Source organism: Dipodomys spectabilis, unplaced genomic scaffold (assembly GCF_019054845.1).
Source record: "Dipodomys spectabilis isolate Male_0828 unplaced genomic scaffold, ASM1905484v1 ptg000564l, whole genome shotgun sequence".
NCBI classification, from domain to species: domain Eukaryota; kingdom Metazoa; phylum Chordata; class Mammalia; order Rodentia; family Heteromyidae; genus Dipodomys; species Dipodomys spectabilis.
This window is the reverse complement of record NW_024871241.1, coordinates 1,054,758-1,079,828: the sequence shown is the minus strand read 5'-3', so window position 1 is coordinate 1,079,828 and position 25,071 is coordinate 1,054,758. Positions and strand designations below refer to the sequence as shown.

General features: G+C 44.6%; 1 protein-coding gene across 4 annotated transcripts in view; it reads left to right on the top strand.

The window, feature by feature from the left end:
• Window positions 1-25,071, top strand: part of Map7d2 (MAP7 domain containing 2) — a 94,424-nt gene that overhangs the window by 31,265 nt on the left and 38,088 nt on the right. For all 4 annotated transcript variants that reach the window (XM_042670517.1, XM_042670516.1, XM_042670520.1 and 1 more), the window contains exons 2-7: window positions 3,253-3,330; window positions 5,251-5,414; window positions 13,362-13,473; window positions 16,828-16,938; window positions 18,921-19,043; window positions 23,659-23,813. In XM_042670517.1, the coding sequence (XP_042526451.1) occupies window positions 3,255-3,330; window positions 5,251-5,414; window positions 13,362-13,473; window positions 16,828-16,938; window positions 18,921-19,043; window positions 23,659-23,813 (741 nt within the window). In that variant the 5' untranslated portion in view covers window positions 3,253-3,254. The remainder of the gene's footprint in view (window positions 1-3,252; window positions 3,331-5,250; window positions 5,415-13,361; window positions 13,474-16,827; window positions 16,939-18,920; window positions 19,044-23,658; window positions 23,814-25,071) is intronic.

Here is a 25,071-nt window from a genome sequence, read left to right as displayed (position 1 = left end):
AGGCTTATTATTCTTGGGACCAGGACAGGATTTGTTTCCTATGCACCTCACTGGGTCAGAGTGCCTCTATATTTTCCTTTTGGAAAAGTGATGGAGAGTATGGGTGTTAGAGTCAAGTTCTCACATTAGAATTTGGCTTTCTCTGTTTCTGATGGTACAACCCTGGACAAGTCAATTAACCTCTCTGTTCCCTGTTTCTGCACTTGTAAAGATGAGACTTATAATAGTACCTATGTCATCATAGGCGGGTTGGGCACAGTAAATCCAAGCAGAATTGCTTTATCATCCTCTCATTATAATGACGTGATGACCATGAACATGATGAAGGAAAGAATTTGAAGGTGTAACTCTTACACGTGTCCACAAGGGGGCAGCATAAGACCAGGCCCATGGAACACTGCGCCATTCTCAGGTTTGCGTTAGGTATGAGTAGTAGGTCTTTTAACATCAAAACAGTGTCAGAGTGGGGCTTGGGACCACCTTGGGTGGGTAGGTTGGTGTGGATGCTAAAGGGAAGAAAACCTCAGGCATTCTCGACTTTAAAGCTTCTTGCACCCAACAAATTCATACTAATGTAACTCATGAAGTAGACACTAGAACCTGAAAGCGTGAGGGAGATTGTCCCCCTGCTCCCCTGTCACTAACTTCTTGCCTGCCTTTGGAGCCCTGTGTGTGCACCTCAGAGCCAGTGGGGAAGGGACTGGGGCTGAACCTGAGGAGACCTAGCCGTAAGTCAGCCATCCGTGGCTCTCGGGCTCACCAGGGGAGACCGAATTCCAGAGATCTTTGTGGGAAAGGAAGATGAAATAAGGCTTCCAGAAATTGTTGAATGCAGGATATCAGGGATCTGAGGGACTGTGGGGTCTTGGAGGCGGGTGGAGTTTAAACAAATGTGGCAAGTGTGATGAGGAAGGGGGGTATGAGAATGGGAGGGGCAGGACGCATAGTGTCAGCCAGAAGGTATGAAGGAGGAAAGGCAGAGCTGAAGTGAGTCACATTGTCCTGGATTGAGAAGTTTGACTTTTTTTTTGTCTGTTGTGGGGTTTGAACTCTGGGCCTGGGCGCTGTCCCTCAGCTCCTCAGCTCAAGGCGAGCGCTCTACCACTTGAGCCACAGCACTACTTCTGGTTTTCTGGTGGTTTATTGGAGATAAGAGTCTCAGGGACTTTCCTGCCTGGGCTGGCTTTGAGCGGTGATCCTCAGATCTCAGCCTCTTGAGTAGCTAGGATGACAGGTGTGAGCCCTCAGTGCCCGGTCAAGTTTGACCTTTTTTAAATTTATTTTTTCCTGGTCCTGGGGCTTGAACTCTGGGCCTGGGTGCTGTCCCTGAACTTCTTTTGCTCAAAGCTAACGCTCTACCACTTGAGCCACAGCACCACTTCCAACTTTGTCTGAGTAGTTTATTGGAGGTAAGAGTCTCATGGACTTTCCTGCCTGGGCTGGCTTCGAACTGCAATCCTCAGGTGTCAGCCTCCTGAGTAGCTAGTATTATAGGCGTGAGCTGCTGGTGCCCGGCTTGGCCTTTAAATTCATAATCACATTCATGTTTTGGGGAACCTTATACTAATTAAGGGCTTGCAGAAAACAAACATGGAGAATGGGACTTGCAGACCCTGAGAGGGTTTTGTAGTACCTCTGTCTCAAGCTTTCATATCCCAAACACATAATACAACCTGGAAAACCAAATGCACATGGGGAACTTTGAACGTGGGGAAGGATTACTGCTACTTACACTGCAGGCCTGGCTTCCGGGGCCTCTTTCCTAGACATCAAAAGGCAAGGGCTTCCCTGAAAGGAGTGCAAGTTGCTATGGCAGCGAGTCATTCTGTGAAATTAGTGATGCTCCCAGAGAGGAACGCCTAGGCCCCAGGAATGTGAGTGTGCTTGCATTAGCACTAAAGCGTACTTCTCCATAATGGTGTGCTTAAAAGCCAATTGTAACAGAGGGTAGTAAATTATTTCTAATCTTAAAAAAACCATGAAGAGCCATTTAATCTATAATTTGCAAAGCCTGTTGGGATCCTATAGGGGGTGAGTAGAGATACTGAGCACCAGGGATACTTGGATTGTGTGTGTGCATGTGTGTACACGTGTGTGTGTGTGTGTGAGAGAGAGAGAGCTGTCCATATTATTTCTAGGCATCTGAATGACAAATACATGGGGATATATTATATTCATTCCTCCTTTGTGATTCTGAGATTGGCATCAGAGCAAACTTGGCACAGCCCAAATCCGACTTGAGCATTCCGTTTCACAGTGCTCTCCTCAAGTGCTCGCTGTGTTACTCAGCATGGGACTGCTAAAAAAAAATATTCACCATCTGTAATAATTGGTATCCAAAATATTGTCCATTTGGGGGCTTTTTCTCTTCCTTAGGTGCTGCTCCCTAAGATCTGGGAGCAAGGCTAGAAGAGGCCCGGCGAGCTTCTCTGCACACTGCCAGGCCTCTGGGTCAATTACTGTACTTTCTGATCCCTTGAAGGTCAGGCGTGGGAACAGAGGATTAGGGAATGGGCTTGGTTCTCCTGGGCTGGTGTGGTTGCTATTACAGGAACACTCAGAAAGCTGCAGCTACTGTCCCTTGGCTGTTGGGGCCTGCGCAAGTGTGGTGGGGTGAACCGATGGTGATGGATGATATGTATATATATAGCCAGATGCATGCTGTGTGCCTAGCTGGCTTTAGCACTCAGCTGACAGGGAATATGTCAAATGTTAAAACCAGAAAGCTGGGCACCGGTAGCTTACGCCTGTAATCCTAGCTACTCAGGAGACTGAGATCTGAGGCTTGAGATTGATATCTAGCCTGGGCAGGAAAGTCCGTGAAACTCTTATCTCTAGTAAACCACCAGAAAACGAGAAGTGCTATGACTCAAGTGGTAGAGCGCTAGCCTTGAGCTGAAGAGCTGAGGGACGGCGCCCAGGCCCAGAGTTCAAGCCCCACAACCGACCAAAAAAGAAAAAGTTAAAATAATATTTTAGGATGGACGCTGGTGGCTCACGCGTGTAATCCTAGCTACTCAGGAGGCTGAGAGCTGAGGATTACAATTCAAAGCCAGCCTGGGCAGGAAAGTCTGTGAGACTCTTATCTCCAATAAGCCACCAGACTACTGGAAGTGGCGCTGTGGCTCAAGTGGTAGAGCGCTAGCCTTGAGCTGAAGAGCTGAGGAACAGCGTCCAGGCCCAGAGTTCAAGCCCCATAACTGACAAAATCCAAATTTAAAAAAAAATCATATTTTGTTTTCTCTCTTGCAGCTATGGATGGATTTTTAAAATCCGATGAGAGACAAAGATTAGCTAAAGAGAGACGAGAAGAAAGAGAAAAATGTCTGGGTAAGTTCTCTACTTTGGTTCACTAGGTTCAAAGAAGTGGAGATGTGGTCATGTTTTTTTTCCAAAGGCCTTAAACATCTGTCAGTAAATGGGACGAGAAGCGGGACTGCCCTCCATCCACACGAAGCGTGACTGGCGTGTTCAAACGACTGCCTCACCCTCCGAACGCTTCTCTCAGCACATAGTGGACCTCTGCTGGGTCCTGTGCCCGGTGCTCCCTGTAGACGTGGTGGTAAAGAAAAGCAGTCTATTCGTTTATCTGAATCAGGGAAGGGAAGGGGAACAACAGAAGGCTGGGACAAACGACAAAGGGGGAACCAATGCCACAGCGATACTCACAAGACACTGCTGGAAATGATCTGTGCAACGTGGGTGGGGTGATGTGAGGGAGGGAAAGAGGGAGAAAAATGAGGGAGGGTAAAAGCTCCACACACAATGTAGTCACTACGTCATTTCTGTAATTAACCCCAGTGGGATCACCTTGACAAGAGAAGCTACAAATTCAAACAAAGAAAAGAAAACCAGTCATCATGCCTGACTTGGGAAAGTCCTAATGTCCTCAAGGGTAGATGGCCAGCTTCTCTTTGGGGCATCTAGAAGGGCCATCATGAGAAGAATTGAAGCCAGGCACCGGTGGCTCATGCCTGTAATCTTAGCTACTAAGGAGGCTGAGATCTGAGGATCATGGTTCAAAGCCAGCCCGCCCACCTGTGAGACTCCTATCTCCAATAAACCACCAGAAGACCTGAAATGGTGCTGTGGCTTAAGTGGTAGAACACTCGCCTTGAGCTGAAGAGCTCAGGGACAGCACCCAGGCTCAGAGTTCAAGCCCCACGACTGATCAAAAAAAAAAAATCGAGAAAAATCATCACGGAAGTCATTTTCTGCATTAGAACAGGGTGCCTAGTCGAAGACTCTCCCTCTTGTAGGCAGTACAGACCACCCCAGGACAGGGTAGTTGAGATAGGTTGATGGTGATTTTCTTAAGGAATTGAGACACCTAAGGATCTTTGAAGTTCTTCCTCCTTAGCCTTGTCTAGTTTGACAGATAGAGTTAAGAGCTTCTTAGTAAGTACTGGCGTGGTAAGAATACCAGTCTTCTTTGTGTATTTTAAAAATTCGTATTTTATTGTAAAGATGCTGTACAGAGGGGTTCCAGTTACATGAGTAAGGCGATGACTACGTTTCCTATGGAGCATTGTTACCCCTCCTTTGTTGTTCTCCTACCATCCCTTCCCTCCCCACCTCCCCCCAACAATGTGTGTATTTTGACCTTTTGTTCAGCTCACTGCTTAGTGCCCGCACAGTTAACCTTATCTTTTGAATAAATGTATTCTTTTTTTGGGGGGGGTCCAGTCGTGGGGCCTGAACTCTGGGCCTGGGCGCTGTCCCTCAGCTCTTCAGCTCAAGGCTAGCGCTCTACCACTTGAGCCACAGCGCCACTTCCGGCTTTGATTCTTTTTGCTTATGTGGTGCTGAGGAATCAAACCCAGGGCCTCATGCATGCAAGGCAAGTGCTCTACCACTGAGCCACCTTCCCAGCCCTGAATAAATGTATTCTTGTAGCTATCATTTCTCTAGCTAGTATATGACTTTGCTAGTGTGTGCAAGTTTCACTCAATGATAGCAACGGGAGTCATAGCTCCCATGGTGGGGGGCACTCATTGTATACTTGCTCCTTTAATCTCTGTCATAGTGTGATGTAGCAAACATTACTGTCCCCCTTTCACTAAGAAAGCGAGGCAGACAAATGACATAGTTAACATGCCCCCAAGCCATCCAGCTAGTGGCAGAGGTGCCTTGCTCTCAATCACTGCATGCCTTCATTCCAGCAGACTCTTCACTTCTGTGTCCTTGGTCTCAGTTAACCCACCTGGATTGCTCTAAGCATCACACCTCTCTTCTGCTTTCCCATTCCAGCTGCCCGGGAGCAGCAGATCCTAGAGAAAGAGAAAAGAGCCAAGATCCAATATGAAAAGCAAATTGAGGAGCGATGGCGAAAGATGGAGGAACAAAGGCAGCGTGAGGACCAGAAGAGAGCTGCTGTGGAAGAGAAGAGGAAGCAGAAGCTCCGGGAGGAGGAGGTGAGGTCCCATGAGCCTACCGCCCCAGACACACTGGCAGCTGAGCTAGGTCATAGTGCTCAGAGCGTGCAGGCTTGCTGCCCGGCTCTGGAGAATGGGAGAGACTCGCTCCTGGAACCTTGTCCTGTCTCATATCACCTTCTTCCAGCACCGTGACACAGTGATCCAGTAGCAACTGTACTGCTAGGAGCAAACAGACCTAGCCCATTTGACTTAGGAACTACTTTGCTGTGTGTGAACTTGGCTAAGTTTGAGTCTTGATTGTTTTGCTTGTGTGCAGTGGAGGGGTAGATTTGGTGGTGTTCGAGACTGTTTCCAGGTATAATAACCTTTTCTGACTAAGATGCAGGGATTATGACAGGGCTGGGGGTGGAGAGCAGAGGATTTCAGTGGGAGCTCATGCTTCCACAGCACCCATGAGGCCTGAGCCTGAGCTGTGAGAGTCAAGAGTAACTCCTATTTACCACTGGAAAATTAGCTTACCTACAAACGCAAAGATGGTTGTGCATGTCAATTTTATTGTAGTCCATTGCTTTAATTATCCTTTCTTTTCAGTTACCTTTTTTAAAAAAAATAGAAGGAAAGCAGTTATTTCCTACAGAAGCCTTCATTGCTACCCTCTGAGAGTATATTTAGGAAGCATATTTGGGGGCTAGAGATGTGGGTCAAGAGTTAGATTGCTTGCCTAGTAATGACAAGGCCCTGAGTAGAAGCCCTAATACTACCTTCAACCAAAAAAACATATTTGGATTATAGATTTTCTTTTTTTCTGTGCCGGTACTGGAGCTTGAACTTGGATTCTGGATGTTGTCCCCTAGGTATTTTGCTAAAGGCTGGCATTCTACTACTTGAGCCACAGCTCTACTTCTGACTTTTTATTTTGGGTCCAGTTGTGGGGCCTGAACTCTGGGCCTGGGCGCTGTCCCTCAGCTCTTCAGCTCAAGGCTAGCGCTCTACCACTTGAGCCACAGCACCACTTCTGGCTTTTTTTTTTTTTTTTTTGCTTATGTGGTGCTGAGGAATCGAACCCTCATGCATGCAAGGCAAGCGCTCTACCACTGAGCTACCTTCCCAGCCCCTACTTCTGACTTTTTGATGGTTAGAGAGGTAAGAGTCTCATGACCTTTCCTGTCTGGGCTGGCTTCAAACCATGATCTTCAGAGCTTAGTCTCCTAAGTAGCTAGGATTCCAAGTGTGAGCCACCAGTGCCCAGCTAGCAAGTGTGTGTGTGTGTGTGTGTGTGTGTGTGTGTGTGTGTGTGTGTGTGTAATTATTTTTTGTTGTTGGTCATGGGACCTGAACTCTGGGCCTGGGCACAGTCCCTCAGATATTCAGTTCAGGGCTAGCACTCTACCACTTGATCCACAGGGCCACTTCTGGCTTTTTCTGTTTATGTGGTACTGAGGAATCAAACCTAGGGCTTCATGCATGCAAGGCAAGCGCTCTACCACTGAGCCACCTTCCCAGCCCTTACCAAGTATATTTTGAGGATACAGTCATAGCCTTGAATCAGGTAATAATCATGACTCAAGTTTTAATGTTAACAATATAGCAGTTTAGAAATCTCCACAATGGGATACAAAGATTTTTGTATAAATTTATTTTTTTCCTTTTTTTATTGTGAAAATACTGTACAGAGGGGTTACAAGATAATGAGTAAATTTCTTATCAAGCATTGTAGCCTCCTCTTTTGTTTCCGCTTCCCATCCCTTCCCATCCTTCTCCTGCCCCTCCACCCAACCCTCCCCGCCCCCCCTGCACCAAAGTTGTAAAGTTCGTTTTCTACATACGACTTGTACATCTCATTGTTGCAATGGGTCTACCTGTATCCCTATTTAAACGATTTGTTTTTCCCCTTCCCCTCCTCAAATTATACTGACATCAAATACAGTGAAAGCAGGGGTTATACTGTGGGGGAGGGACATACATAGCAACAAAGAAATCATCTTATAAATGTGTTAGAAACAATCGCATGAAAGAAAAAAATTTGAATACATATCTTAGGGTTCATTTCCCTAACATCACCTTATCTGAACTTTTCTGCTTGACTCAGACATGTACTAGATATTGCAAATAAGGGAAACCATGGGACCTATGTTTCTTTGGGCCTGGCTTACTTCACTTAATATAATTTTTTCCAAGCCTTTCCATTTCCTAACAAATGGGGCAATGTCATTCTTTCTGATGGAGGCATAGAATTCCATTGTGTATATATACCACATTTTCTTGATCCATTCATCTACTGAGGGGCATCTAGGTTGGTTCCATATCTTAGCTCTAGTAAATAATGCTGCAATAAACATAGTCGTGCTGGTAGCTTTAGTGTGGTCTTGTTTGTGAGCATTTGGGTAAATGCCCAAAAGTGGGACTGCTGGGTCATAGGGGAGCTCTATGTGGAGTCTTTTGAGGAACCTCCATACTGCTTTCCAAAGTGGTTGAACAAGTTTACACTCCCACCAACAATGCAGTAAGGTTCCCTTCTGTCCACATCCCCTCCAGCATCTGTTGTTATTAGAGTTCTTGATTTTAGCCATTCTAACTGGGGTGAGGTGGTATCTCAAGATATTTGTATAAATTTAGTATTTTTACTATCTCTGAATGCTTGTCTGTCACTATTATTTGACTTCCCACTTCCTTTTTATTTCAAGAGCACATAAAAACATCTGCACAAGCATACACAATGAGATACATCGTTGCTCATGATACACCTGCTTATGGTGATCTCTCTGTTCGTCTTAAGCAAGTGAAGATCTAAACAAAGCTCTTAATCATGGCTCACCATTGCTGCCTGCAGCGTGATGGCTGTGGCTTTATCTGCTCAGCTCAGGCCTCAAAATGGCCAAAAACCTGTCTAACTCTCTCTCTCTCTTCAGCTCCCAAGATGGTCCCAGGAATGAAAGTAGATGACTTTTGTGAAAGTGCCCAACAAAGCATCTAGTACAGAGTAATCACTCAGAAATGTGACATTCCGGCCAATTATTTCAGCTGACCTTAGAGATTGTAGCAAGGTCAGGAGAGAAGTACCTAGAAGGAATTGTGGCACCAAGTGTATAGATTATAAAAAACAAAACAAAACAAAAGCCACAGTGTGAGAAGCTGTTTTGGTTACTTGGGACAGAATTCCCATTTTCAACTTGTATCTTTCTCATGAGTCCCTAGATTTGCCCATTTTCTTCTTATCCTCCATTCTTGATGACTTAGAACTTGTGCCCACTGTCCCTGGTCTCTTCATTTCCATTCCTCACATCTTGCTGATTCATGAGAAAGCTCATCGCTGCCGCATGCAGGAAGGAGCACTAAGAATCATCACATTAGATGCTTTCCTTCTCTCACACATCCTCCATATCACAGGGTCCACTTGGGAGGCAATTCCTGTGTAGCATTACCCTTCATCAGCAGGGCTGGAAGCATGTCAAATCAAGCAGTCAGTCCCTTGCAGATGAGGGAATACATGCCAGATGGTTGGTCCTGATGCAGCTGAGTCTACTGATTTCACTTCTGGCAAGTCTTCTACTTGGTACTGTGCTTCCTTGCACCTCTACGATGGAGGGGGCAGGGGGAATGCTGTCTGACCCTTGTCAGCATAAACACAAGCTGAGCTTGCCTTTCTCTTCTCCTTGGGTGCAGGATGGTACAGCCTGAAAAGGCAGGACTAGGTTTAGAGCTGGGCTTCCCAAGGTTGTGTAGCCACCTAAGGAAGGAGAAGCTTTCTGCTGCCATCTGCTCCTACCCTCTGGACCCCAGGAGACCCAGGCGTAGATTGGGCCCTTGCCGCATACAGGCTGTCCAGTGCAATCACATCAGTGTTTGGCTGCATTACCCGTACTGAGGCCCTATTTAGTGACTTCATGGGTGTTCTTTAGGATAACAGGATCCATCTTCACTGTGGAAATACCAATCCAAAAGCAGCTGTCTGTGATCACTACAATGCTTCTTGGAGAGCTCTGTGAAGATGGTTGCATGCTCAGCACTTAGATGTAGAGACTCTTGATTCTCTTCTCGATGCTCAATTTAAGTCTTTTTTTGTTGCATCTTGACTCAACCAAGAAAAAGCCTCTTGTGCAGGCCATTTTGCTTCTCCATCCTATTGGAAAATGTGTTGCCTAACAGATCCTCCCTCCCCAGGTCTGGTATTTAGGAGAACACAAGAAGCCAATTGCTACACGAAATGTGGCCCTCCCCTGCCTCCTTATCACTGTGTTTGCCACAATGTTGTTCTTGGTAAAAGACCTCATATCTCTACCAAGGTAGAAGTGAGTGATATTTCTGCATTCCCTACCGCAGTAGGAATGTAAGTAAGCACAGAAGCAAATAGAACATTATCTGGAGGTTAAACCACTTGAATTCAGCTTCTGCAGGACTGTTTATCATAGTGTTCCCTCATCTCAATGCAGAACAAAGCCTAACTCCCAAGAGTTGACAGCAGCCCAGTGCTGGTGGCTTACACCTGTAATCTTAGCTACTCAGGAGGCTGAGATCTGAGGATCATGGTTCAAAGCCAGCCGGGGCGGGAAAGTCCGTGAGACTCTTATCTCCCATAAACCACTCAGAAAAACAGAAGTGGCGGTATGGGTCAAGGAGTAGAGCACTGGCCTTGAGCTGAAGAGCTGAGGGACAGCGCCCAGGCCCAGAGTTCAAGCCCTATGACTGACAAAACAAAAAACTGAAGGCTACTCAGGCTTGTCCTGAGGAATTGGGGCTGAGGTGTGGTATAGTATCTACTGGAGAACCTGAACTTGAATTTATTCTCTCATTGGAAAACACCTTCTCTAAGATGGGTTCCTACAATGTCGACCTTCTGTACAGGTCCAGAGTTGAGCTGCTGGAACAAGCTAGTCTGGGTTAGGGGAGATAGGATTTAGAGGAGAAGAAACTCCACATTTCTTATACTGAACAGATGACCAGGAAAGGGCTCTTTCGAAGAGTAACTTCGTCTTCTTTATGTTAGTTTGTTATATCTAACCTGCTTATGTTCTCACTGTCTTATAGCTAACAAAACTGCCAAGCAGAGTATAAAACAAGAAACGTTGGAGCTCATCTAAACAAAAATCACATTCAGAGGGCCTCGGTTGATCAAGCCCCATGCTCATCACCTGACCTCCTGACCCAATATGGACATTGTAGGGCTTGAACTCAGGGCCTGGGCACTGTTACTGAACTTTTGTGTTCAAGGCCAGTGCTTGACCACTTAGAGCCACAGCATCATTTCTGGCTTTTTGGTGGTTAATTGCTGATAAGACTCTCACGGACTTTCCAATCGGGGTTGGCTTTGAACAGTAAGCCTCAGATCTCACCTCCTGAGTAGCTAGGATTACAAGCGTGAACCACCAGCATCTGGCTTTTAGAATGTTTTAATTACTCCATTTCAACCTCTTCAGGTTCCATGAGTCCCCCTTCTCTTGGAATTTTGTCGCTGCCTGTTTTTTCCCCAAGTGAATGCTACAAAGTGAGGGTATCTTCCTTTCTGGGATAGCTCCATTTTCCTAAGTCTACAAAAGGTCTAAAGGACACAATCTCTTGGTGGCATTTGGAACAGCTTGGCAGATTTGAGGTGGATGGCATGGGTAGTTTTCTTTTTTTGGTCGGTTATGGGGCTTGAACTCTGGGCCTGGGCACTATCCCTTAGCTCTTCAGCTCAAGGCTAACACTCTACCTCTTGAGCCATAGCGCCACTTCCGGTTTTCTGGTGGTTAATGGGAAATAAGAGTCTCATGGACTTTCCTTGCCTGGGCTGGCTTTGAACCTCGATCCTCAGATCTCAGCCTCCTGAGTAGCTAGGATTACAGGTGTGAGTCACCGGCACCCGGCTGTCATAGGTAGTTTCTAAAGATTATTGAACAATCCCTTATAACACTGTCCCCTGGGTAGCTCTCAACAGTGTGGTTGGCTCAGTGAGACGTGGTGTTTTTCCTTCTCATTGGGACCTTCTGGTTAAGTCCTTTCGGCATATAGGAAATCTACCATAACTCACCCCACACCAAATGTACTGTAGGGTGAGGTTTAACCACTTAAATTAGGTCATTACTTACTGTATGTTAAATCTATAGAATGAATTTACCATTCAGTCCCAGTCTCCAATGATCCTATTTCAGACATCAAATGGTGGCGGTCAACTTTTATTTGGCAGACCACTGGTGTTGGCCAACAGAATGAAATAGCCCTGGGTCATAATGGTGGGACAGCCAGGAAATGCAGACTCACCATGGTTGTAGAGTGCTGCTCATCTCCAAACTGGAGCACAATTACTAGCCAGAACAAGTCTTTGTTTTACAAAAGGGGAAAAATATCTCCTTCTATACTTACTCATTCTGGGAGAGACTTTCAACAAGAGTACCTTAGAAAAATGTTACCGAGGGAAAATTATGAAGAGGATGCTGAGATGTGCAGAAGCCAACTCGTTCTTCTCATCCCTCTGGTAGACACAGAGGGATCTATCCAGACCTCCTGAGTGACCTATGCCTGTTCCTAATAAGTGACGTAAAAGAGCCTTTTCCTGATAGTTAAGTCAGGGATACTTCAATGTATTTTGCTTGCTTGTTTTTATTAAGGTAGGGGAAAAAATCCTGTCTTTGTGTTCTGGATGGAGTCAGATAGAAATAGCCTCATTAGCTCAGTGTAATGGCCGGCCTTGCTCCGGTGGAGGCAGGGAGACAAGCTGGTATTTGCAGTGTCATTGAGGTGGTGAGGTACAGAATTAAGATGCCTTTTCTCCAGTGTCAAGGACAACTTTATGGAAGTTAATTTGCTTAATACAAGAGAGTGCTTTTAATCAGTCCTTTGTGAAGAGAGAAACCTGAGAAAGTTGTTTTTCAATTATCTGGTTAAAAATTGCATCGTTCTTTCTCCCCACCCCTCTAACTCTGGAAATGAATGGCTGCTTTATTTTGTGGCAAGAAGGTTCTTTACCCTCATCTTGCAAATGTTGAGATGTGCAGGATTATCCCTTGAGTCCTATTAGCTGAAAATTGCTATAATGTAGAAAACAATTGATTTGCCTTTGAGAAATTCTAAGATGAGAATGAGACTTTGTAAAATAAGTCTCAAAGTCTCATATTATCCCAAAGAGCTATATGTAAGACTACAAAGACTAAAACTTCACCTTATTTTTTTTGGGGGTGGGGGAGTCCGGTCGCGGGGCCTGAACTCTGGGCCTGGGCGCTGTCCCTCAGCTCTTCAGCTCAAGGCTAGCACTCTACCACTTGAGCCACAGCGCCACTTCTGGCCTTTTCTGCTTATGTGGTGCTGAGGAATCGAACCCAGGGCCTCACGCATGCAAGGCAAGCGCTCTACCTCTGAGCCCCCTTCCCAGACCCTTCATCTTATTTTTAAAGTATGATTTTGTTGTTATTACTAAGGTATTGTTCAGAGGGGGGTCACCATATGTCAGGTAACGAGTACAATTATTTTTGGACAATGTCACCCCTTCCTTTGCTTCCCCACCCCAGATCTCCCCCAAATCAGTTTTAAACCTCAAATTATATTTTAATTTAAAACTCAAATCAGAATGCTACATGCTTTCAGTTAGAAAGGCCTTAGCTGTATTCTGGAGCCAGTTTTCCATTTTCTTACTGGGTGGGGCAGGATGGAGCTTGAGACAGGCCTGAAGGAGTTAATGCTTGTTGGGCATTATTCTTAAACAAATCAAGGGCTGGCATAGCAGCAGCAGCAGCTTCTCCCCAGGGAAAGGCGGGGAGGAGACAGGGACAGAGGAGGAGACAGGGACAGAGTGTTCAGCCGGGAGAGCCAGTGCTAGCTCAGCCGCATTGTTTACTCTTACCCACCAAGGACACACTGGTGTGGTGGCGAGAGCATGTGTGCCCGGGTTTGGGATGCTGGGCACAGAAAGCCCCATTTGGTGACTCATCCAGAGCATTGAGACGCAGCAGTGCAGTAGGACTGGGTGTTGGTCTCTTTCTCTGTTAACCTCCAACACTTTGAACTGGGCAGGAGCGGCTGGAGGCAATGATGCGGCGGTCCATGGAACGCACCCAGCAGCTGGAGCTGAAGAAGAAGAGTTCGTGGGGAACATCATTGGCCTCAGGGAACGGAGGACGTGATTGTAAGTGCAGAGCTGTCCCCACATTGTAGGGCCCCAGTAGGAGAGGATGGGTATCTGCATTATCTGGGGAGGGGGGGTGTTGTGCACAATTTTACAGGTTCCCTTTTCATATGTGTATTTAAAACCTGCTCATGCATTTCTCAGGAGGGAGAGTTGTACGTGCTTTCCTTGCTAGCAAACAGCACTTGATGCAATACTGGGCTTTGAGGGAGAAGAAAAACAAGGCAAAGGAAATGAACGTAGTATAGAGCCTGCCTAGCTGGACCCAGCAGGGCAAGTTGGCTGATTTTTTTCAGGGGAGGGGAATGGCAGCGAGGCTCAGTCACAGCTCCAGAGGAGACTGGCAATGGCATAACACCTTACCTTCTTGCAAAGGGCTGGGCCTTTTCCTCCCCTCATTCTGAGTTTTTGTTGCTCTTTTTGATTTTGTTGCAAGATGACTTATTTATTTCATTATCCAGTTCATACTCATCTTTAAATTTCCAAATGTGTGCATTATGAGATGGATTGTTACTAATCTCACAGTGACTTTCCCCTCTTTTCAAAAGTATCACGCTGTGTTTGTGCACTCAGCCTTCTATTAGGTAGGACTTACCTACTAGCGTTCTGAGAATAGAGGCTTAGCGTACTGTTCCTTGACTTTGCTGTATTGTGCTTTTAGCAGTGAATATACTTTATCCCTTTCTTTGGTGAGAAGTCAACAACCCATGAGTTATTTTTCTCATTTCCTAATTAGCAATTAAAATGCAACAACCAATCAGGACTTTTTTCTTTTACCTCTCTTTGCTCTGATCTTTTTTTTTTTGCTGTGTAGGTGAATCAGAAAATGCCCCACCCCTTCCTCTAGGTTTAGCAGCCAGCACCCTCCCTCCGGATGCAGGGACCGCTGCCACCACTGCCGAGCCTACCAACGGTATATCCAAGCATCACCGTGCATAGCATGCTGTGATAACTGTCCTGACCACCCTCCTCCATCACTGTGTGTCTCAAGCACTTTCACAACGGGTTTCTTAATCTGGCCAGTTACAACTTTTCTTCTAGAGATGTGAATGGCACGCCCATACTTCTTTGTTTCTCTGTCATCGTGGAGCTGTGCATGACTTATGTCTTAGTGTCCTAGAGGCTTCTCATCTTCAGCTCACTAACTCTTACATTAGAAATCCTGTCAATATTTGATTTTTGCGCACTTAGATCTTTGACAGTCTCATTAATCATTGGTCTAAGGCACTGAGTGGTGAAGTATCACTTGAGATTCACAAAGCAGAAATCTCACAGAGCTCTGAAGTAGAATACTTGGTGTTAGTGTGATGGATTCTGGGAGAAGCATTCGAGAGGGTGTCATAGGGAGTTTATCAGTATTTCGAACACTGGGACTTCCAAATAACTAGAAAACTTGCCTTTATGCTTGATGTCATCTCTTTCTCTCTAAAGGCTTCTGTTTGAGATGCAGGCCTGGTGAACCCTAATGGCCTAGTAAGAGCAGAACTAGCAAGACTTAGCTCCCATTTAATCATGAGTTTAGAAATACAACCCGCCTTTCACTGACCAACAACAAAATATGAGATACAAGCTGGTGCTGGTGGCTTATGCCTGTAATCCTGGCAACTCAGGAGCTTGAGATCTGGACAGTTAAGTTTGGAAGACAGCCTGAGCAGAAAAGCCCATGAGGGTCCATCTCCACTTAAGCAGCAAAAAGCTACGCTAGAGGGGTGGCTCAAGTGATAGAACACCAGCCATGAGTAAGCAAGCAGAGTGAGCCAGAGGCCATGACTCAAATCTTCGGTACAAACCAAATAAAAAAGGGAGGGGGGAGGATGAAATGTTTCCCAGTGATACCGGTCATATTAGCAGTAGAAAGAGATATCCTTGCTTTCTGTCATTTCCTTTGACAAATAATGTCCTTATTAGTGGTGTGTAATAGGACAATTTTTGCTGCACAATGAGATACTGGCCTTCCCTTACTGAGGGGAGTAAGTATAACAATCATTCACTTTGAATTAATACCCAAGGCAGGACTGGTGAGAGGAAAGAGTGACCCACACACACTAAGAGGACCCCCAAAATGCCAGTCATCAGATAACAATCATTTTCAGTGAAGTATTTTTTAAAATAAAAATTAATACAATCCATAATAAAATACTAGATTTCTTCCTCCCTCCCTTCATTCCTACCTCTATGTCGTCTCCCCCTTCCTTTCCTTTCTCTCCTCCCTCCTTCTCCCTCTCTCTGTAACCCATTTTAGGCAATTACTTGAACATTGAACTATAACCCCATCCCCAAATACTGAATTTCTAAAGATCAATGTCATACTGAGCCATATTAGAGTCTGGGGCAAAAGGGAAAAATGTGCATCCCTGCATATATTGTTGTATATCATTTCTAATAACTACTTTTCCAGAAAATTAAATTAGTTCCAGAAATTGAAAAGTAGTTTTACAGAATACAATTTCAAGTTGAAATATGTCGTGTTATCCCCAATCCAACTACACTGTATTTTGACTTCAGCTTAAGTTCACTAAAATTATTTAAGATTGCCAGGTAGTGGCAATTTTCAGACCTGACAGTTCTTGTCTTTGAAAATAAAATGAGCAGAAAATATTGATGAATTTGCTTCCTCCGCAGTGATAGGCATACTTTTTTTTCAACCTCAGGTTGTAGCATAGCTGAGCTGGGCACTGACAGAATCTCTCAGTTGTCTGTAATAATTGAGTTTAGAAACATCTCAAATAATGGCTTGAACATCAGAACACCAAATCTAGGGTTTCGTGTTAAATCCTAACCATAAACTATTGCAGCATTTATGCAAGGGACATTTTAACCCCATCTCTTCACAAGAGGACCAAAACAGACTGCCTTAAGGTAGATCTCTATTAAATATAGCTTCTTGTGTTCCAGATTACATCTTTCTCCAAACTGAGCCATAGAAAAATTGAGTTTCGGCACAGGGTCTCATTCAGACTGTAGGACATTTTCAATTAGTGATTTGTCTCTGGGTCCGCATTTTTTTTTTTCGTGTGGTATGAATATGTTTTAAAAAAATTCTCTGGACACACACACACGAAACATGCTTTGAGGTTAGGGTATGGTTTTAGTTGAACATCGGTGTGAACTTGGACATTTGAAATTGAAGAGAAGTACATGGTGAAGAAATTATAGATGGATAACTGCTAGAGCTCGAGTATTTTCCAGGTTAGGATCATGAGATGATGAGGGAATCATGGATGCCGAGTGTGCTGTGCTACAGCAGGACTCCGCTGGTGGTGTGTGGATGAGGACAGGAAGGACACTTTGGAATATGTGGTTCTCTGTCAACAGCGGTGTGAATACCAATGTCTTTAATGCGTTTCTCTGCAGCATGTGACAAACTTTCAACATCAACCATGAATTTGCCAAAGCAGACGGAGCCTCCCATGAGTAAACGCCTGTCTTCATCCACCGTGGCAATATCCTATTCCCCAGACCGAGGCAAGTGAATGTGTAGACCTAGTCTCTCCCGTTTGCTTCTTTCTGGTGTGAGCATCTTAACATTGGCCATTCTGAGCGCCCTTCCTTGAGCCTTCTGCAAATAGTGCTTTGGTCCTAGCCTCCACGGCCTTGCTAACAGGATTCTGGAAAGCAGCATTGCTTCTTAGACCCAGGTTGTTGTTGAATAGGGACAGGAATTCATCTTTTCCCAGTCTGTGAGAAACCAGTCACTTGCCACAGAGCATGGAGGAATTTAAAAAGTACTTACCTAATCAGGGACAAGATACAATTGATTAGCCAGGAAGAACAGAATTGATGAGTCAGATGTTTATTGGGGGGGAGGGAACTTTGTTTGTGAAAAAAATGGGTCTCTGAAGTTGTTCGCGGTTTGTAGAGCTGCCAAGTTGATGGATGAAAACAGAAGTAATTTGAGGTGTCTAAAAGAGGGAAAGGATGGCTAGTCTTTTCCGGCACTGTTTTGAGTTGGGAGATGATGCTTATTAGGGACCAATTCCAGTACCCAAATAGATTTAATAACATCTGTGCTCTAATGGAGGTCCAGATAAGTCATTGGAAGCCTGAATTTATGTCTTTCATGGTATAAAGGTTGGAAGGAGAGGCTTCTCCATGTGTTACATATGTATCCTAAAGCTCCACTGAAGGGGGGAGCATTAGTTTGAGTATTGGGCACATCAAGCCATCACAAGTGGTGAGCAGGAAGACATTTGTGACTTACAAGTGACCAGTTGGCTTTCCTGGTTATGGTTCACTGGTATTGGCCTCACTACTGTATCACAGAGACAGGGCGTGTATGTCAGAGCACCTGTGAGTGTCAAGAGTCCACTGATTTCTGGTGCCCTTCATAGGTCAGCACCATAGGAACTTGGAAGGAAGGAAGAATTGGACAAGAAAATACACACTCTTGGTGGGCACTGGTGGCTCATGCCTGTAATCCTAATTCCTCAGGAGGTTGAGAGCTGAGGGTCACAGTTCAAAGCCAGCCTAGGCAGAAAAGTCCATGAGACTCTTAGCTCCAATTAACCACCAGAAAACCGGAAGTGGAGCTGTGGCTCAAGTTACAGAGTATCAGCCTTGAGCAAAAAAGCCAAGTGAGATCATAAGACCCTGAGTTCAAGCCCCAGTACAGGCACCCCTCCCAAATACTCTTTATAACTATTCCATTAATGAATAAAGCCCATATGTTTTTGAAGATTCACATGGTTACAGATTGATGGTAAATTCTTTTTTGCATTGATTAACATGTGAACATATACATGCTATTATATGCTATTGACAACTAAATTATTTGCTGGTAAATTATAAATTGAAAATGTATAATCCTCAAACCAAAGAATACAAAGTAATTCTTTGAATCTGTTGCCATATAATATATTCCAAAACCATTAAGCTATTTTGGTCATTGAATTTTAAATTATGAATCCCATTATCCTCCATTAAAGCTGATAGTCATATTTTCATGTCTTCTGGTTCAGTTTTGACCCTTATTTATAGGGAAAAGATATGAAAGGATCTATTTTTGTATTATTATAGGATGGCATATTTCATTTAAAATCTGTTATAAAATATCTGAGCAGAGGACCTAAAATGAGCATTTTGTAGCTGTAATTTTTTTGTCACTGGTAAGTGTACTAGATGAGGGAATGACTATATTAACATCTTGGGAGATGGGCTGATTTCCTTTACGTGATACAGATCACTCTACTGTAATAGTGTGTTAAGTAAATTCTGGTGCCCCAAGAGAATTAATGCACTCTCCCAAAGTCTAAATGATGCAGCATTTGTTTTATTTTCCTGTGATAAATTCCAAAGCCATTTATCCACTAGAATATCTTTATTTTCCACATTTGTTCTGCCACCCCAAATTTAATTTGCATCATGCATGCACTGTGTTGTTGAAACATTTTTTTTGGTTTTCTTTTAATTTTGCTTTTTAAATGTTTTCATTTGATTCCATCTTTTAGCTCGTCGCACTCACCTTAGTCCTATGGAAAACTTTCTTGTTATGCGACTGTTGACACCCACACAGGCTTCTTTAGCCAGAAGCAGAAGTGCATTCATGTTCTCTGAGCAGGCCAGAGATGCAGGTAAAAGAGGTTCAGCTGGTGACACCAAGGAAAATGATCAGAGCAGTGTTGGTCAGCCTTGGAAATTACTCCTGAAGTTTTGTGTTTTGCTTGCCATTTGCTGGCTTTGTAAAATGTCTTATTGGTTAATAACATTTTCTACCTACCAGTGTTTTGCTGTTGCTGTTTCTTTTAAGTGTCACAGAGGTGAGTAAATTGTTTTATGACTAAGGCTATGTGCTTTGGGGGGAAAAAAAAACAAACACTTGATATGCTATGAAGGTTAGTAGCCTTTGCATAGGAAGTGGTTTGGCAAGGTCGCCAGTAGAACAGTCTCTGGCATTCCAAAGCTAGCTGTATCACTCACTAGCTTTTAATGTTTTCAGAAAGTCGATTTATAACTTCTCTAAACCTCAGTTTGCCTATCTATAAAATGGAAGTTACTTTAAATTGTGAGCACCAGGAGTGATCACACGTGTCTACTCAGGAGGCTGAGATAGGAAGGTTGTAAATTCAAGGGCAATGAAATGAGACCCCCCCCTCACCTCAAAATTTTAGTATTAAATTGTTACAAGAATTAAATAGGATAATGCTATAAATGAGAGAGTAGAGCCAGGCACTTGTGGCTCATACATATAATCCTATATACTCAGGAGGCTGAGCGCTAAGGATCATGATTCAATCTTGCCCAAGTAGACAGATCCCGGAGAGTCTCATCTCCACTTAACCATCAAAAAGCCAGAACTGGATGCATGCCTTAAGTGGTAGAGCAAACTCTGGCAAAAAGATACGTAATAGCAAAATGCTACAAATTCAAGCCCTACTAGTGGCACACGAATGAATGAATGAGAGGAAGAGAGAATGGGATGAAGGAGAGGGAGGGAGGGAGTGAAAGATGACACAGATTAAGAAATCAGCCTTGCAACTTAAAAAGCTGGTTGATGGACTAGCAATGACAACATCACCTGGAAACTTCAGGACAGCCTACACTTAGACCCTCTATAGCTGCACATTAAAGTCTGAGAAACCATGGGACCAGACCATTAAAGTCCCACCTTTACTCACTCATATCAAATCATCATGTCAGGATTAACAAGGGCTGATATTATTTGTGTGCAGATTAGCAATGCCATGTCCCTGTAAGTTGGGTCTGCGTTTTCCAGCCCCAAGACACAGTGTATTTAGTGAAATAACATGTAAATGACATTAAACCTCCTAAGCATAGATTACCTACCATATGACTCAGCAGTACCACTTCTAAGTATAGAGCCAAAGAAATTAAAAGCATAGAAAAACTTGTACACAATGTTCTTAGCATAATTATTCATAGCAGCAACAAAGTCCAGGGGAAAACAGGCACACGCTCTGGAAGGCACTGGGGATCCATTTCCCCAGCAGGGAATCACGACAGCAGGTACAGAGTGTCGCCCACAAAGGAAGCTGGTTAGAGACTCCGTACTTAGGGTTTTTAATTGGGCCTGATTATGTGCATGCCTTGCCCAGCACACACCAAAATTGCAGATTCCCAGGTCGAAAGCAGGATATTCAGTATACACCATATTAAACAGTTGAAGCACAGTGAGCCACTCATCCACAAACGGTGGGAACCCTGCCCACGTCTGAAGTTCTTAGATGCTGGCTGTGGCCTAACCTTGTAAGCAGAGCATTCAAGTCTGCACAGTCCACCCCTTGACCCTTTGCCAAGGTATTTTTTGACCAGAAGACCCACACAGCAAGATGAGAGCAGCCTAGGATACTGACCTCTTTATGTCCATTAGGAATTCTAGATTTAGCAGTTAAACCAACTCTCACTAACCATCAAGAGCTGTGTTAGGTAGCCAGGTGGCTTCCTTCATCACTTCCTTTTGAGTCTGTTTCACCCCCTACCCTTTTTGTCTAAAAAACATCAGTCCCAGCAGGACACGCTTGTGGCTCACCCTAGCTACTCAGGAGGCTGAGATCTGAGGATCACAATTTGAAGCTAGCTCAGACAGGAAAGTCCAGGAGAGACGATCTCCAATTAACCACAAAAAAAGCCAGAAGTGGAGCTATGGCTCAAGTGGTAGAGCACTAGCATTGAGAAAAAAAGGCTCAGGGATGGTGTCTAGGCCCTGAGTTCAAGCCCCAGGACCAACACCAAAAATACAAAACAAAGCAAAAAACCCCCACAAACCATCAATCCTTTCCCAGCTACATTGAACAGATAGTTCTACAAAGGTATATTGGGAAGAAAGTAAGGGAAGTAGTGATGCATCCCCTAGAGGGAATAGAATTTGATTTGTCATGGGTGTGAATAGGGGTCTCATTGCCAACTTGCAACTTTTTTGGGGCTCTAGAAAGACAGGATCATCTTTTGGGTGATCTAATCAGAGAACCGTATACTTTTGTACAATCCAGATGCTGCCAGGCACCAAGATCCAAGGGTCGAGATTCAAAGCCAGCCCGAGCAGGAAAGTCCATGGGACTCTTATCTCCAATAAACCACTAGAAAACCGGAAGTGGACCTGTAGCTCAAACGGTAGAGTGCTCGCCTTGAGCTGAAGAGTGCAGGGACAGCGCCCAAGCCCAGAGTTCAAGTCCCACAACTGACAAAACAAACAAACAACCCAGATGCTTCAGCAATATCTAGGATATATTTTTTCTTCCCACTTTTTTTTTCCTGGTTGTGGGCTTGAACTCAGGACCTGAATGCTGTCCTTAAGCTCTTTTACTCAAGGCTAGTGCTCTACCACTTTGAGCCATAGTTCCACTTCCAGTTTTTAAATGATTAATTAGAGATAAGAGTCTCATGAGGACTTTTCTGTCCTGGCTGGCTTCGAACCGTGATCCTCAGATCCTCAGATCTCAGGCGCGAGCAACCAGTGCCCAGTTGGGACCATCTATTTTTACACCAGTCCCCAGTTGATGTTCCACCCTCCAGAGTATATCTATATCTGGAAATCACATTTCTTTTCATATCTCCCTTTTTCCAGAGGCTCTATTTAAAACTCTCAGCAGGAAAGTTTAGCTATAGGAATTGTTATAGTTCCAGTATTCAGAGTTTTAAGTGCCAGCATCCACTGATGACAAAAAAAAAAGATGAAAACTTTCTCTTCCACTTGGAGGAGAAAACTAAAAAACGAAGACATGTAGACCACACATTCTTGCCTCACTTGAGCTAGTCTGGATAGGAGTAGCCAGGGAATCCGCCGAGCCAACTCTCTTGGACTTTGCAATTGTTATCTTCAAATTCCATAGGCAGCTTTGACCTGTCATACAGCGGATGACTCCATGATCACCCAGGCCCACAAGTTCCTCATCCTTTATTCCTTTATCCCACCTTTTCCCAAATGGTGCTTTGACTACATTTTAGTGAATCAGGATCAGTCTACCAATGTCCACTTCTTGTTTTTTTTTTTTTTCTTTTTGCCAGTCCTAGGGCTTGAACTCAGGGCCGAACTCAGGGCCTGGGTGATGTCCCTGAGCTTCTTTTCCTCAGGGCTAATGCTCTACCACTTGAGCCATAGCACCACTTCCAGTTTTCTGGTGGTTAATTGGAAATAAGTGTCTCATGGACTTTCCTGCTCTGGCTGGCTTCAAACCACGATCCTCAGATGTCAGCCTTCTGAGTGGCTAGGATTACTGGCATGAGCCACTGGTGCCTGGCTCAATGTCTACTTTTGACACCAATTGTAGCTGGGTTTTCTGAGACCACTAAGGTTAGATGATTCACCAGAAATATACATAGAAAAATGAGCAAAGGGAAGAAGTACATGGTGAGAGGGCCAGAGGAAAGCATGTTCAACTTTTCAAAGATCCTTTCCTGGTAGAGTTACACAGCAATGAATTGTGATGACACTTGTGAAATAATTGCCAAGTAAGGAAACACTCTAGACAGAGATTCTGTGCTTAGGAGTTTTACTCAGGACTAGTTATATAGGCACCTATGCTAGTCCTATACCCAAATTTCAGAAACCCAGAAATGTGTTATTTACATAAACAGTTTAGGACCAGCAGCTAATTGTAGGAACTTCCTTGAAATCTTAAGTTTCTAGGTAGCAGCCAAGAGCCAACATTTTAAACAGGCCCTTCCAAGGACAGTGGTCAGGACTGCTGTGAAGTTCTTTTTTGTGTGTGAGTACTGGGGCTTGAACTCAGGGCTCACTTGGCTTTTTCTCTCAAAGTTAGTGCTCTATCACTTGAGCCACAGCTCTTCATCCAGCTTGTTGCTGGTTAATTGGAGAGTCTCGCAGACTTTTCTGCTCGGGGTTGGCTTTGACCTTCAACCCTCAGTTCTCACCCTTCTGAGTAGCTAGGATTACAGGCATGAGCCACCGATCCTCAGGTTAATTCTTCTTGCATAAGGAAACTGAGGTCTTCTCTAGAGCTGCCCAAGGTGATCTAACTAATTAGTAGCAGTATGGAATCTGTCTTACTCCAAAGTACAGACTGTTAACCCCTGAAATGAATTTGACTTTTGAGTCTGGGAGCTTTTTAAAGATGGGATCCATTCTGTGTACAACAGAAAAAGGAGAGTTTTGACAATGTGGATTTCCTGTGTTACATTTTAATAGAAATGTTCTTCTCAACTTCTGCACCCCTCGCTTTTCTGATCTGCACTCCATCTTTGTTGGCTATATTATCTATAACCCTCTAGTTTTCCATGCTTGCCCTCGTATAGCTCCTGCTAGCCCTCTTAGATCTGCATACAAATCTTCTCCTACCCGAACCATGGAGAGGAAGAAGGCTGCATCTGCTTCTGGCGCGGGAGAGGCTGGGAAGGATGCTCAGGCAGGAGCGGAAGCATCTTCTGTAAGTCTAAACTCACTTGCTCACTACATCCCTTCCCACTGTGCTGTATCTAACAGTGTAATTACTTCCTTCCCTTGACCTGAGTTTAATGCTTCTGTCAGCCTAAAGGACAGAAATTTGAAGGAGTGTTGCAGTGTCATCCCTGCTTCTTTAAGGCCATCCAGTCCTGGGCCTCTGTGGGTGCCTACTTACTGTTACCATTTGCTCTACACAGCAAAGTACCCCAAACCTTGGCCTCTTAAAACAACAAATATTTCTTATCTTGTGGGCTCTTGGGGTCAGACTTGACCGCTGCTCAGTTGAGAGATAGATGGTTCTGGTATGGGGTCTCTCATGAGACTCTAGTCAAAATGCTGGACTGGTCCTGTTCTACATATTCCTCTCATGGCCGCTGACCAGAGGCCTTACTTCCTTACTACTCTTAGGGCAAACCTGCTTGAGCATCCAAATCACATGGTAACTGGCTTCTCCCAGAGCCCATGACGTGGGAGAGAGTACAAGAAGAAAGCTGCAGGGCTGGGAAGGTGGCTCAGTGGTACAGCGCTTGCCTTGCATGCCTGAGGCCCTGGGTTCGATTCCTCAGCACCACATAAGCAGAAGGAAAAAAGCCGGAAGTGGCCCTATGGCTCAAGTGGCAGAGCGCTAGCCTTTAGCTGAAGAGCTGAGGGACAGCGCCTAGGCCCAGAGTTCAGGCCCCACGACCGGACCCCCCCCCCCAAAAAAAAAAAAAAAAAAAAGAAGAAAGCTGCAGTAACTTTCATGTCCAACTTGTCACGTCTGTCACATTATTTATTCAAAGGAAGTTGCTGAGAGCAATCTAAAATCAAGGGGGTATTGAACTCCACCTGTTGAAGGGAGGCCTTAATGCTAAAACCACCATAATGCTGCATTATTTTATTTTACTTTTGTAGTACTGGGCATCATCCCCAGTGGGATATTTCTACACATTCACTGTGGCCCTGAGGGTCTTTAAAAAAAAGAGGTGAGGAGCTGGGAAGGTGGCTCAGTGGTAGAGTGCTTGCTTTACATGCATGAGGCTCCATGACGAACAACAACAAAAGAGGTGAATGCTTCTGACCCTTAGGTTTGCTGTAGGATGAGTTACTGGGTGTGTGTGTGGGGGGGGGGGGGGTTGTAGATGTGGGCCAAATGAAGACTGGCTTCAGGAAAGCATATTGAGGAAAGAAAGGAAGTGATCCTTATGGAGTCACTGGTGTCCTTGTTCTTCTGCCTTCTTCCTAGACAAAGGAAGGGGACA